Source organism: Bactrocera neohumeralis, chromosome 4 (genome assembly GCF_024586455.1).
Source record: "Bactrocera neohumeralis isolate Rockhampton chromosome 4, APGP_CSIRO_Bneo_wtdbg2-racon-allhic-juicebox.fasta_v2, whole genome shotgun sequence".
NCBI lineage: Eukaryota > Metazoa > Arthropoda > Insecta > Diptera > Tephritidae > Bactrocera > Bactrocera neohumeralis.
The window spans coordinates 43,184,754-43,198,530 of NC_065921.1; the positions used below are offsets into that span (position 1 = coordinate 43,184,754).

General features: G+C 31.8%; 1 protein-coding gene across 1 annotated transcript in view; it reads right to left on the reverse strand.

Moving 5' to 3' along the window:
• Positions 1-8,048: 8,048 nt before the first annotated feature.
• Positions 8,049-13,777, reverse strand: part of LOC126757085 (platelet binding protein GspB) — a 69,754-nt gene continuing 64,025 nt past the window's right edge. The window contains exons 5-8 of the mRNA XM_050470686.1: positions 11,250-13,338; positions 9,987-11,171; positions 9,311-9,774; positions 8,049-9,107 (exon numbers count right to left, since the gene is read on the reverse strand). Coding sequence (XP_050326643.1) covers positions 8,780-9,107; positions 9,311-9,774; positions 9,987-11,171; positions 11,250-13,338 — 4,066 coding nt within the window. The 3' untranslated portion in view covers positions 8,049-8,779. The remainder of the gene's footprint in view (positions 9,108-9,310; positions 9,775-9,986; positions 11,172-11,249; positions 13,339-13,777) is intronic.

The following is a 13,777-nucleotide window of genomic DNA, read 5'->3' on the forward strand; positions in this document are numbered from 1 at the left end:
GATTTTATTGATTACTGCATAGATAAGTATCTTCTTTCACTTATGCCCACAGGTTTGCTTTTCTTTTTGTGTGTTTTATATTTTTTTGCGCTCACCCGCTTTATATTGTTTATTAATTTGTTTTCTAAAATAAATTTCTTTCATTTGTTTTCTTGTTTGTGTTTGTTTGTGTGTGTGTCTATGTACTATGTAGTATGGTTTTTTAGTATATTTCTTATAATATGTTTGTTGTTGTGTTGTGTGATCCACTTTGTTTGCATTTATTGGTTTTTGTTTATACATACATATATATGCTTAAATATATATATGTTTGTATGTTAGCTGCTATTTAATATTCTCATTATTGATAATAGTTAACATTAGTTGTTTTCTATTTAACTCACTACAATGGCTGGCTGATCTTTTTAAACTGACAGTTTTCCAAACAATTTTATTTTCTTATTTATTTGTTTTTTCATTATATTTTCAAAACACTACCGCTATTGCTTGCATTTGAACATGTACATATGTATTCTCCGCTCATTTTTTAATATTTCGCCAACTTGCCAAGTGAAATATAAAATAAGTTTTCTATTAAACGTTACTTAACGGTTAAATAAATTGCTAGTGTTGAAGGTGTTACTGTTTTAACTTTAAAATACACGCATTTAACTCTCTACATTTTCTTTAAACTTAAGCGTCGCAACAATTATCACTAATCCTTCCCTTGACACCAGGCGCTAACACTACATACATGTGTGGGTGTATGTTTGCATGTTTCAGTGTACTGTTAAATTACATACATTTGTATAAGTATATAGTATGGCCATTTCAATTTGTTAGTTGAATGATCTCATTTATTTATTACCAAAATATCGTACAAGTATAATTTTAATTTTTTTTATATTTTTTCATAACTTAAATCTTCTACCTTTATTGTTAATAATTGTTTTTGCTTTTTTACTTGCCACATACTTACTTATAGTTAGACATTAAATTCATTTTTTCACTTTTACTCATTAATTGTTTACTTCATTATGTAATTTATCACACATATTTATGTATTTAAGACAAACTGTAATCACTACTTTGGTTTTAGAATTAAATTTCATATCTGCTTTCCACAAAGATTTGCTTTTTAACTGCAACACACTACTACATAGCGCGTTTACAGTGAGTGCAAAAGGTTTTTCTGCACTTTTCATATAGAAGAGTGCTTTAAAAATGTTTTAACTTCATATTAATGTTTAAGAAAAAAATTAAACTTTTTTTTCAAATTCTTGAAGTAAAGTAATTAAAAATTGTCAAGCGAAATATTTAAAAAAAATTACCAATTTTTATTTTTTTTTAAATTCTAACTACAAAATAATGGTCAACATTTTTTTTAGTAAATTTTTTAAATTTTCCATCTTTTTGATGTAAAGTTATTAAAAATTGTCAAAGGAAAATATTTAAAAAATTACCAATTTTTGATAAAATTACAAAAAAATTAAATCATTTCATTAAAAAATTATGTGATACAAGTTTGGTCAGTAAAAAATTAAATGAAAAACTGAATTTCGTTTTTAAAAAGTTTTTAGCTATATAATAATGTTCAAACACTTTTTTAGTAAAATTTGTAAATTTCCAATTTCCTTGAGGTAAAATAGTTACAATTGTCAAACGAAAATATTAAAAAAAAAATTTAACTAAAATATAATAAAATATTTTTTTCGTAAAAATAAAACAAACAATTAAAATAAAAAAATAGTTTTAATTTTTTAACTTCAAAATATCGATTTTAAACTTGTTTATTAAATTATTTGATTTTTTAATTTTTTATAGAAAAGGGTCTAATAGTGGAAAGTGGAAATTAAAAAAAAACTAAACTAAATTTTATAAGAATAATGTTTTTTACATAAAAATAATAGAATAATAAAAAAAATTGGCTTCAAGTTTCTGAAAACGAAAAACATTGTCAAAAGATTTAAAATATTTACGATATTGGTGATATTTTTTTCTTAATATTAATGTTAAGTGAAAAAAAATTGCATTTACTCTAAAAATATATTTTTTTTGTCCAAAAATATTTTTTTACTCAGAAATTATTATTTTCTTTTTGCAATAATCCACTTTTTTCATAAAAATATTAGAATAATAATAAAAATATGGTTGTAAGTCTGTCTCACAACAAAAAACCAACCCTAGCGACTTTTCAAACTTTAAATATTCATGATGCCGTTTCGAAATTTTTTGGAATTCAGCATAAAAGTTTCAAAATTCAATACTTCATTTTTGTTTTTCTAATATAAAACATTTGTTTTTGTAGTATCTTTAATTATTTTGCATTTCAACAATAAACTTAAATCTTCTAGGAAAAAATATTTAACTAATTATATTTCAAAAACTTTAATGAACACACACAAATTCAAAAAAAAAATTTATTTTTAAGAATTGCAAGTTTTTATGAAACGAAAAACTTTAAACTCTCGCCGTTATAAAACATCATTATTTTATTGCCATTTTTCGCCACTAATTCACAATTCAAAACTCTAGTTTAGTAAAAATAATTTTCTTTTTCCATTTTCAGTTAACTTCTACATACAAATATATGCAAATGTGTAAGTGATCAACACATACACATTTATTACTGTAAATTCTGGGCTTGAATTAAAACCATACAACTACAACACACCGACAACCCCCTACTACTACATCAGACACATATGCATGTATGTACATACATATGTATGTATTTACACACTCATTTTTTATAAAATTAATTATTGTTTATCGATTTTAAAAAGGCGGCGGGGATATGTCACAAAAATTAATTAGATCTCATTGCTAGTTACTAGAATTAATTGTTTAAACTACAAATATTTAATATACACACACACGCACACGTGTACATAAAGATGTACAGCTACCACATAAGCATGTGTGTGTTAGTAATTATATTGCGCATTTCAAATAAATAAAAATAATATATATGCATACACATATATGTATGTATATATGTATATATATACATTTTATAGCGTAAACACAATTTGTTATTTGTAAGCACTAACTTTTATTAAATATCATAGTTATTATTTAAATAAAATTGTTGTATATTTGTAAAGAACACTTGATTGATCATATGCAATTATATACATATGTACACAAATATATATGTATATTTTCATTGTTAACTAATAATTATTCAATTAATGTTTAATAGTTATTATGCAACATGTGCAACTAATTGGGGGAATCATGAACTTCAACTTTAAATTATACACACTAAAATATTGCATTCTAATTATTGTACGCATAATTATTATTTAATTCCTCTGTTAGTCGCTTATTACTTTATTAATTAATGTTATTTTAATATTTTTTGCAGATATTTTATTTTTTTCATAAAGGTCTCTCTTTTTTATTAATCGTCGAATATCCTAAATGCAAAACGCTCATATCGTATCACAGAAATGCTTACATACACACGCACCCGCACACATACAAATAAATATGTAAACCATTGCATAGAAATTTATTAAAAAAATAACTAATTCAAAAGGAAAAATTAACTAAATTTCTGGAGAATGTTGTGCATACTAAAAAAAAAAAATTGTGTTATAATAATGATTTTATAAAAAAAAAATAATAATGATAGTGATTTTTAAAAAAGATATATATGATAATGATTTCATAAAAAAAATATTTTGAAATAATAATGATTTGAAAAAAAAAATTATAGGATAAGGATTTTATAAAAAACTATAATATCATGATTTCATAAAACAAATTTTAATATGATTGTTGATTTATAAAAAACAATTTTTTATATAATGTAACAAGAAAAAATTTAATATGATAATGATTTTATAAAAAAAATTTAATATAACAATAAAAAAAATTACATAATAATGATTTCACAAGAATAAATTATGATAATGGCTATAAAAAAATAATACCAGAGATTGAGAGCAACTTAAAAATCAAGTTGCTTTACTTGCTTAATCAGTAACAGAATTATTGCAAAAAAAATATTTAAAATATTTGTAAAAAAAATTTTTCTCACTATAAAAATGTGATGTAATACGCAAATAGTACAACTTGAATAAAAATAAATAAATTGTAAATATTTAAAATTATATAAACAAAAATTTCACTTTTCCTCCACAATTATTTCAACAAATTTCTTGTTAAGCATTTTTTATGGTTTTATTATCTAGCATTAATTTAACACAATATCTAAGAGTATTTTTTATGAACAAACAAAATATTTAATGTCATCAAACGATATTTCACGATTTACGTTTTTTTTATAAAATAATCCATATTCCACGAATTACGAACTTTTCATCAAAAAGTATACATAATAAGCAAATTTAATTGTATTTTTTTATTACCAGGAAAGGAGCTTTTTAATGTAAACACTAAAAAATAAACACAGCTTTCAAATATTATTAAAATTATTGTTATATTTTAATCGGAAAATATGAAATAATCGAAAAAATGTATTTTATATAAGCAATTATTTTTTCTTCTCTTAGCAGCAGCTAATTTTTCGTATTTTTTGTATAATAAACCGAGTTTTCATATAAAAGTTGCCATTCTCTCTCATTTTATTTAATTTAAATTATTATTTCAGATATGCTATTTTTAAGATTCGCGCCAATATATGTAACTCTTATATTGAAAAAAAATTATTATCTTTAGTGCGTTAATTTGTACATATTTTTATTCAAGTGTGAACTCAGCATGTTTCAAAGGTTATCTAACCTCAAAATTCAACTGAAAAACTTACTACAGATCTTAGAACAAAGTTCGCTGTCAACCAACCGTTGCATCTTTTTGTACTTCTAAATTCTCTGGTTTTACATATTTGATTATATTGCGCTTGGTACAAATTCATGCTTTGAAATTGTCAACAAATTATTAAAATTTTAGTATGGATTTTTTCTTGCGATCAAGTTATTATTTTTTATTTAATTTCAACCTTCTATCAAAATCAAATTATTATCTTTTTTTAATTTTAACCTTATATCCGAAACAAAGAAATTCAATTCAATTTTAATAAGGAATTAATTATTTTTTCCGAATCGCTTAAATTGTAACAAGTCCGTCGTGTACACTCGAAATTCCGTTCTACGGTTGACATAATTGAACATTTTCTGTATGATTATTTTAAAATCATTTAAGTGGCAATTTGAAAATAATATTTGCATAATTGAATAATTAATATTTAAGATTGTCTTTAATAATTTTTTATGAAATATATTTTTTTAATAAATAATAAATGAAGATCAACAAATTTCAACATAACCTCAAATTCAAACAAATTCGTGTATACTCGAAGTGCCATTCTATATGAGGCTTATTAGACATTTTTCCACATGATCTGTTTAAAATATTTACTTTAACATAAAAATAAAATTTAAATTAATATTTTAATAGTTTAAGAATTAATATTTAATCTGATATTCAAAAATATTTGCAAATACATTAATTAAAACACTAACTAATCAATCAGTTTACTATCATTATAAACCTGTTTTTTTAATATTTACTTCAAACTAATTTTTTAATTTTGCCAAAAACTCACTTAGATTGCATTGAGGTTTTTGATACTTGAAAATAAAATTAAAAAACAAAGTGAACAAAAAATACAAGGCAACACAATGAAATCATAATTTGGTTTTAAGCCGCAATTCGCAGCATCAGTAAATTTTAGACAAAATTTGCTTTTAAATTTCGACCATTCAATAAATATTTTTATATATATTTTTTTTTTTTATTTCAGACCATTAAAACTTATTTAAAAAATTCAATAGTAAGAATAAAAAATTAATAACTTTTTTAACTAATTTTTTTTTTAATAGATAATAGTAAACAGATATATTTCTTTAAGTGAAATAAAAAATGTATTAAATTCACGCAAACAATCATTAATAAAACTTAAATCGTGTTACAAAAGGCACATGATCAGCGTAACAATTCTATATAAACTAATGATAAAACACAACCAATTTGGCGTTGACGAGTTAAAAAAAATACCAAAGTTTTAGTAAATTAGTTAATAATTACTAATTAGGTCACTTTACAACATAAAATTAAACAAATATGTTCAGACAACTAATTTCAGCAATATTTTGTATTTTATGCAAAATCAGTTTATATTAAATGATTTTTTCTTGAAGTAAATTTATTTCATGAAATTTTATCTTAATTGAGCTATGAGACAATTTTTTTTGAATTAACTGTATTTTATTGAATTTTATTTTTTTTATATTAAGTTTTATTTTTTAATATTAAATTTTATTATAATTGAGTTTTGATAAACTTTTTTCTTGAATTAAGCTTATTATATTTTTTATATTGAACTTATTTATTATTTATATAGTATTAAATTTATTATTTATTAGTATTAAATTTTTGTTGATTTTTCATATTGCAATACTCTTTTATTATTTTTTATTGTATTAAAAGAGGTTAAACTATTACTTATACAAAGTTTTATTAAAATTTGCATTATTGAATTTTTTCTTATAAATTTAAATGCTTTTTTTTCAAATGTAGTTAATTTCTTTGTTATTAAATTTAACTGAATTCACTTTATTTTTAGTTCTTCAAAAATATTTTTTTTATTAAAATGTTTAGTTTTATTTAAATAAAAATTTATTGAAATAAAAAAAAAATTCATTTTGAATGTAGTTTTTAAATTTATTAAATTAAATTATTAAATTTTATAGTTCATTGTAAATAAAAAATAATGTTCTTTTATTATATTCTACTTATATTTTTATTATTATCATAATTATATTTATTTACTTTCAATTATTATTAATATGAAAATCTATTTTATTTTGAAATTTATCATTTATTTTTTAATAAATTAGTTAAATTTATTTTATTATGAATTAAAAATTAATGTTCAGGTTTGAAAAATGTATTTTTTCTTTTACTTCGTCTTTTGTTTTAATTGACTCTTAGTGGTGTTGTATTTTTATAAATATATTTTTTGAATTTTTTATATTCAAATTATTTTAACTTAATTATTCACTACATTAATTACATTTGTTTTTTTCCTCATTTATTTTATTTTAATTTTTGTTTTTCTTCATTTCTTTTATTTGTATACTTTATTTTATTTTATTTTAATTTCATTTATTGTATTTTTTATTATATTTTCATTTTAATTGTTAATTTTGTCTTTAATTATTTTTAATATTTTCTATATTTAATTCAAAAAACTAAAAAAATTATCACATTCACACACATACATACGTACATTCGAAATGAACCGATATTAGCGTTTGCATACATATATTCACATTTCAACGAAAATTCAAAATCAATTTGAATTCATTTTTTTCATAACTTTACTAATAAAATTCTAACGAAGGGAAGCGATGGAAGAATATAACCCAAGAATAGGCAGCGAACGAGATAATAATCCGAGGATCACCGAATTACGAAAGGATAAAATTATAAAATACATAATATTTACAATAATTAAACATTTAAAATCATCCCGTGTTTTAGCTTTTAAGTTTTTAAAGGATAATTTCTACAAATTATAAGTTCCAACTTGTAAATATGGAGCATCATTAAGAAGATATGCCAAAATCATAATAAAATTACAATAATTTTCAAATGTCTTAAAGAAAATTGCGCATATAGCGTTGCCAATGTCTTTCACAATCAGCAAAAAATTAAATTTCAAAAAAATTAAATTATTTTTTTTTATAATTTGAGGACTTTAGATTAAAAAAATTCTGAATATTTTTGCTTGGATTTGCGAATTTATATAAATAAAAAAATATTATTTTTTTGGAATTTGCGAATCTACGTAAACAAAAATTTGAAAAGAGAAGTTTTTCAACCTCCAAAAAACACTTTCAATGTTACTGCAAGCTTTTTGCGCCACCATCCAATACACTGACAGAAATAGAAACAGCAAGCACATATGCTCCACAACAACTTGCCCACTAGTTAAGCCACTTGCCTGCAACTCCATCATTCTGCACTGCCTCACAAGCGAAGCAGTTGCCTCGGCCATTTGAATATTTTTAAAAATGAAATTGTTTTTGTTGTAATTAAATTTGCAAATTTCATTTCAATTTGTATTGTTTTTCAATTAAAAAATATAAAATATGTATATCGTAGTATATTGTATGTTTATGATACTAAAAAAAAATATATATATAGTATATGTATATTTAAGTAATATTTCTAAAATAAATAAAAATACACAATGTGTTTTGTATCGAATTGTACATAAGGTATTTAGTTGATGAGCATGTGTGTTAGTTGTATGCAGGTGTGTGCATAGGGAGGAGGCGGGGCGCTTGTGTTCGATTGTAACATAGATGGGGGCAAAATGAGAGTGAGAGTGTATGGTGAATGGCTGTGAAGGGTGAGAGTAAGGAGTGAGAAGAGACGATAACTATTTAGATGGAAAACGAAAAAGAGTGGTTTGACATGGACGCAGTGGCGCACTAATTTAAATGGTTAACATAGGAAATAAAGTGTGAAATTGTAGAATATTGTTGTTGTAATTAAATATTTAATATTGCTGCTATTATTGTTGCCAGCATATGCCGCACGTGAGGTTGGCTTCTCGCTCACGCAGCCGAAATCATAGTTTTGCTGCTTTCTACGCCCATGCACATCAGCTCCGTGCCGCCCCAGCTCGCTGATTGACTTCCTTTCGCCCGCCCGCCCACTAATTATAACTGCAGTGCCAGTGTTGCAAACGTAAACGCAATTGTTTCCAAAGTAATAAAAAATAATGATGCGTTTGTGTGCGCACTGCTCGCACCAACTACTAAATCTTATTGCTGCCGCTACCGTTATTGTTGTTAGTTGTTATTGTTGTACTATTTGTTGCGCTGACCGTTGCGGCGATGACATTTATATTGCTGCCATTGCTGCTACCGCTGCCACTGCCGCTGCTGTTACTGTTGTTGTTACTTTGGTCTTGGCGTGCGCTATATTTGGGATTTGTTGGCATAACGGTGTCGGTGACGAGATCATTGGGCGCCTCCAGAACGCCCTTGGCGTGCGCCGCTGCCGTATCACAATCGGTGCGGCGTGAGATCAACAAGCGTATATCGGTGTGCAGTGAGAGGCGACCCGACCGCGACGTTTGGAATCTGCAAAGTGTTCGATAGAGAGAATGTAGCACAAGTGTGGAAGAGACTGGTTTAGCGCTATGTATGGTTGGTTGCCAATAATGCGCAAACTTTTCGAGTATCAAAAGTCAATTTAGATTTAAAAAAAAATTTCCAATTTTTGTTGGCCAAATTTTCGCTTTAAATTTGTGTTATTGTTGGTTATGTTAAATAAGCTCACTTACCTTAAATGTATGGAATAGCGTAGGCGTTTCATATTCTCTGGGGATATGAAGTGTCCGAGATTGCTTTCGCCGTGCAGGCCGCCGCTTGGTGAGAGACGATATTTATTTTTGGCATTATTGTTGTTATTACCGTTATTATTATTCTGATAGCATTTGTTATTGTTATTGTTTATGCTCAAATTGTCGTCGCCACCAGCACCAGCGCCACTACCACCACTACGTCCGCTGCTGCCGTAGCCGTTTGTCGTGCTCGTCTGTACATTCTGCGTCGTCGCTGCTTCATGCGTGCTGGCCTCGGCCAGTATGCGTTGTCTTATGAATGTTTGATGCAGTGGCGGCATGTCGCGCATATCGTACGGTATGACGAACATGCGCACCACGGTGCCCATGGGATTCAGCAGTGTGGCTTGTACATTGCCAGCACGAGGTACCGAGTAGCCCTTGCGTGGTAAACGTATTTCGCACTGAAATGGAGAGTGATTCATTTACGTTAACGAGTTTTAATGCTCCTTATGATATTAATATCACGAATTTCAATATTTTTTTTAAATATATCTAAAACTTAATTAAAATATCAACAAAAATCATATTTAACTACTTTACGAATTTTTATTTCCCTTTCTTCCCTGCTGTTGCATTGCCAAATACCCCATTTCGCCCCAACTCAACAACTCACCACATAAGGCGTACTCAGCGACTCGCCACGCAGTTCATAGAAGTATGAAGCGGCCGGTATTGTCAGCTGTGTGGGACAGAAGCCACCCGATGCGCCTAACAACACCGTAAAACCCATCACTTCCACCTTGGGTACTAGACGCTTTTGCAACAGCGACTCTTCCAGATTGCCCAGCAACGGTTGGCGACCGAAAGCCGCAGCGACGCGTGCACTCTGTTTCAGCGGCGATGTGGCTGGACTATACATGCCAGCACTTTCCAAATCCTCATCGGAGAATTGTTCATCTGAGCCGAGCGATGAACGATCGGAGCGATCGGATAAATGACGTGAACGACGCTTATAGATGGCCGCCTGTTTGGCGAAACGCGGCGATAGTGATGGCGAATTGGGTAGCGTGGGTGCCGAGTATGACTTTTGTACAGGTATATTATTGACTTCGGTGGTGAGTGGTGAGGCACAAACGTTACCGCTGCTGGAATGCATAAGCTGATGATGTAGCTGCAAATGGTTTCCGCTGCGATTCAGCGCTGTCGGCTCAAAGCAAAATGTAATCTCATTTGTAGCACCACCATGTATGGGTATGGGCGACGACTGGCTGCTCGTGATACTGACACCTGTAGGCGATGGCATTGGATTGCAAAATATTGGTGTGAGGTTCACTTTGGGTAGCCCCTTACGCAGCAGCAACGCATTGTGAGCGCCTTGTTGTTGAGGCTGCTTGTGCGGCTTGAGTGCTGTGGGCAATTCGCTGTTGTTGGCACGCATGACAGCAAAACCATCGCCTGCCGCACCAACCGCCTGATTGCCACCAGCACTTACATCGCCGTGATAATTACAATGTAATTGTAATAAGTTGGGTTTAGGCGTCTGTTTGTGCTGGAATGCCTTGTGTACGCCCTGCTGGTGCTGTTGCGTTTGTAGCTGTGGTGAATTGTCGTAATTAACGCCGCCACTCGCAGTAGTAGTGGGTGTTTTAAACTGTGATTCGTCGAAGCGTTCGTCATCCATTAATGAGGTGATGATCGGTGGCGTGCGGTTTTCACTGCGATCGCAGCCGTCGACTTGCTGATCACCACCGGCACGATCGCCTCTCGTCAATAGCGGATACCGCGAAGAGTTTGTGGCGTTGGAAAGTGTGCAACGGTCGATTTGTGGTGTGAGTTTGGTGGACGACATAAACGATTCCTGCAAAACGCGCATTTATATCTAGTTATTAGACTTCATACACACAATGAAATGGAAAAATAAATATTGTATACATACCTCCTCCATGACGTGTGTGCGTGTTGGCAGAGCTGTTAGTGGCGTCACCGGCAGTTGACTTCCGTCGGCGCTTTCCGCAATGAATTTAATAACCTCGCTCTTCTTCCCACCATCATCGTCGGTGTCATCACCAATATCGTCATTGTCAGCCTCATCAGCTAAATGCGCACTAGATGTGGTCGTTGCTTCTTCACTATTGCTATTACCAAAGTTATGCTGTGTCTTCTGGCGCTTGCAAACTTGACAACCCGCCAATGTGTTCTCATGCAAGCTGCTGCCACTGCTCTTACCACCAACATCACCACTGAGCTGATTGTTGTTTTGCGTCTTGCCGCCACACAGTTTGCGGGGCTGCTCCTTCTTGTGCTTGGCTGCGGCCACTTTGGGTGTGCGCTGTATGGCTTGCAACAGCAGTTCGGCTTTGTTGCGTGGCGTATGTATGATTTCGCTGCTGCTAATGCTTGATGCTGTCGAGTCGTCCATATCGTCTACATCCTGTTCGGTGGGTTCATCTATGGCTTGTTCGCCGCGCATGACGCCGCCACTCGAGCAACGCATACAAACGAGCGTCTTCTCGCAGCCGCATTGACGACAGCAACTCATAGGTGTCTGTGTGCCCGTTGAGATCATTTCGATGCGCGTGCTGGTGCGTGGTAGCAATGTTGTCATTGTATCACTGCCATGACTCGTGACATCATCTTCATCACCCTCCTCCATCGGTTGGCAGCAGTTCGCCTCTTCACGCGCTTTCTGCGCACGCTCAAGCTCATTGGTGGCATCCAGTTCGCATGTTGCATCTGTGTTTACCGTTTGCGACTTTCGTGGATGGTGTTGATGATGTTTCTTGTCGCGTTTTAGCATGCGCTTGCGGTACTTCATCAGCTGCTTTTCACGATGTGACATATTAGCACCGGTGCAGAAAGCGCTTGCATGAGTTAAGCTATCGCCAGTACTATTCGCTGTATCGCTAGGGTTATCATCCTCGTCGCCGTATGCCTCACCATCAGCTTCGTCGACTGGCAGTAGCTCATCTTCATCGATGAAAAATACACATTTGTGTTTCGGCGCACAGTTGGCGCGACTGCATGGCATGCTGCTGTCCTGCGTGTCACCACAGTCGTTTCGGAGCTTCGAGCTGCCACTGTTACAGCTGGCACCGTTCGAGACGGCGGCCGAGTTTGTCAATGAATTGGTCGAGCTGCTGTTTGAATGTAAATTTATGCTGGCGGAGCTCGATGTAGAAGTCGGCGCAGCAACCGTGGCTGTTGTGGCAATTCCACAACAACTCGTACGGCTGCTACGTGGCGTATCCTGTGACTTTAAACCAACACAACTGTTGCCGTTGCGAAATGAGTTTGGATCACTTCTATTGATATTGGCGCTGCCGTTGGGTGTTGAGAGCCATTGCGGTGCCTCGGCTATAGCTGCCATACGTGGTGTAGAATTGGACATGTCACCACCTCCTAGTGCGGCTGTTGTTGTCGGCGCTGTTGCTTTTGTCGTTTTTGTTTTAGTTGTTGTCGCTTTGGTTGTTGCCGTTGCTGGCATTGTTGTTGCTGCTGCTACTGTTGTGGATATTATCGTTGTTGTTGGCGTTGACATTGTTGTTGTTGCTATCCCCGGTGTGGATAACATAAGTGTACCGATTTTCGGTATGCCGCCGTTGATGCGTGGAAGACTTTTGAGACAAACCGATATGCTACAATTCTCCGAAATATTGACATTCGGAAAATTGTGTACATTCGGTTTTGAATTAAAGCAGGCAGTGGAGTCAAATGACTTGATGCGGTAGAATATATTAAGGCGCGGTCGTCGATTTACCGCCAGCGCATTATTGAGCTGATTATTAAGCGTATGTGAATTCGGCGATGTGCCCGGTGTGCTGCTGCTACCGCCAGTGGTGCTGCCCACCGGTGTTGCCAGATCACCGGCAGCTCCTGTTGGTGTGTGAAATATTACACGACCCGTGTCATATATAGTTTTATCCGATTTCTTGATCAGATCACACCAGGCACTGATTTGGGAAAAATACAATTGGCTGCGTATTGCACTGCAGAGTGACGGTAGCGTCATGGTGGGCGGTGGAACTCTAGTTGAGGGGAGGAAGAAGAAAATAATAACAGTTAATACGTGTAATGTAGAATATATTAGAGTGCTCTAGTCAAATATACATATATACGTTGGTATGTGCGGTGATTATTAATTCTTTCAAGATTGTTCATTTAAAAAAGTTTGAAAGCTGGATAGTCTTAATAATGTTATTAATTTTGGGGTTAATCAATAATTAATTTTAACTAGCTTCTTAAATTCTTTAAAAATGGTGCTTGAAAATCGTCAGGCAAGCAACCGGCTCGGCATCTCTCGCGGGTTCGTTCAAATAATTTTGGTGGATATTTTTTCAAAAAGAGCACGGTAAAGTCCTTTTAGGCATGCTTTTCCATGCGAATTCCGATCCCACATTCATCTAGAGCATTATAACTGCCGATGAGACATGAGTTTATGAATTTGACTTGCAAACAAGTCGACAA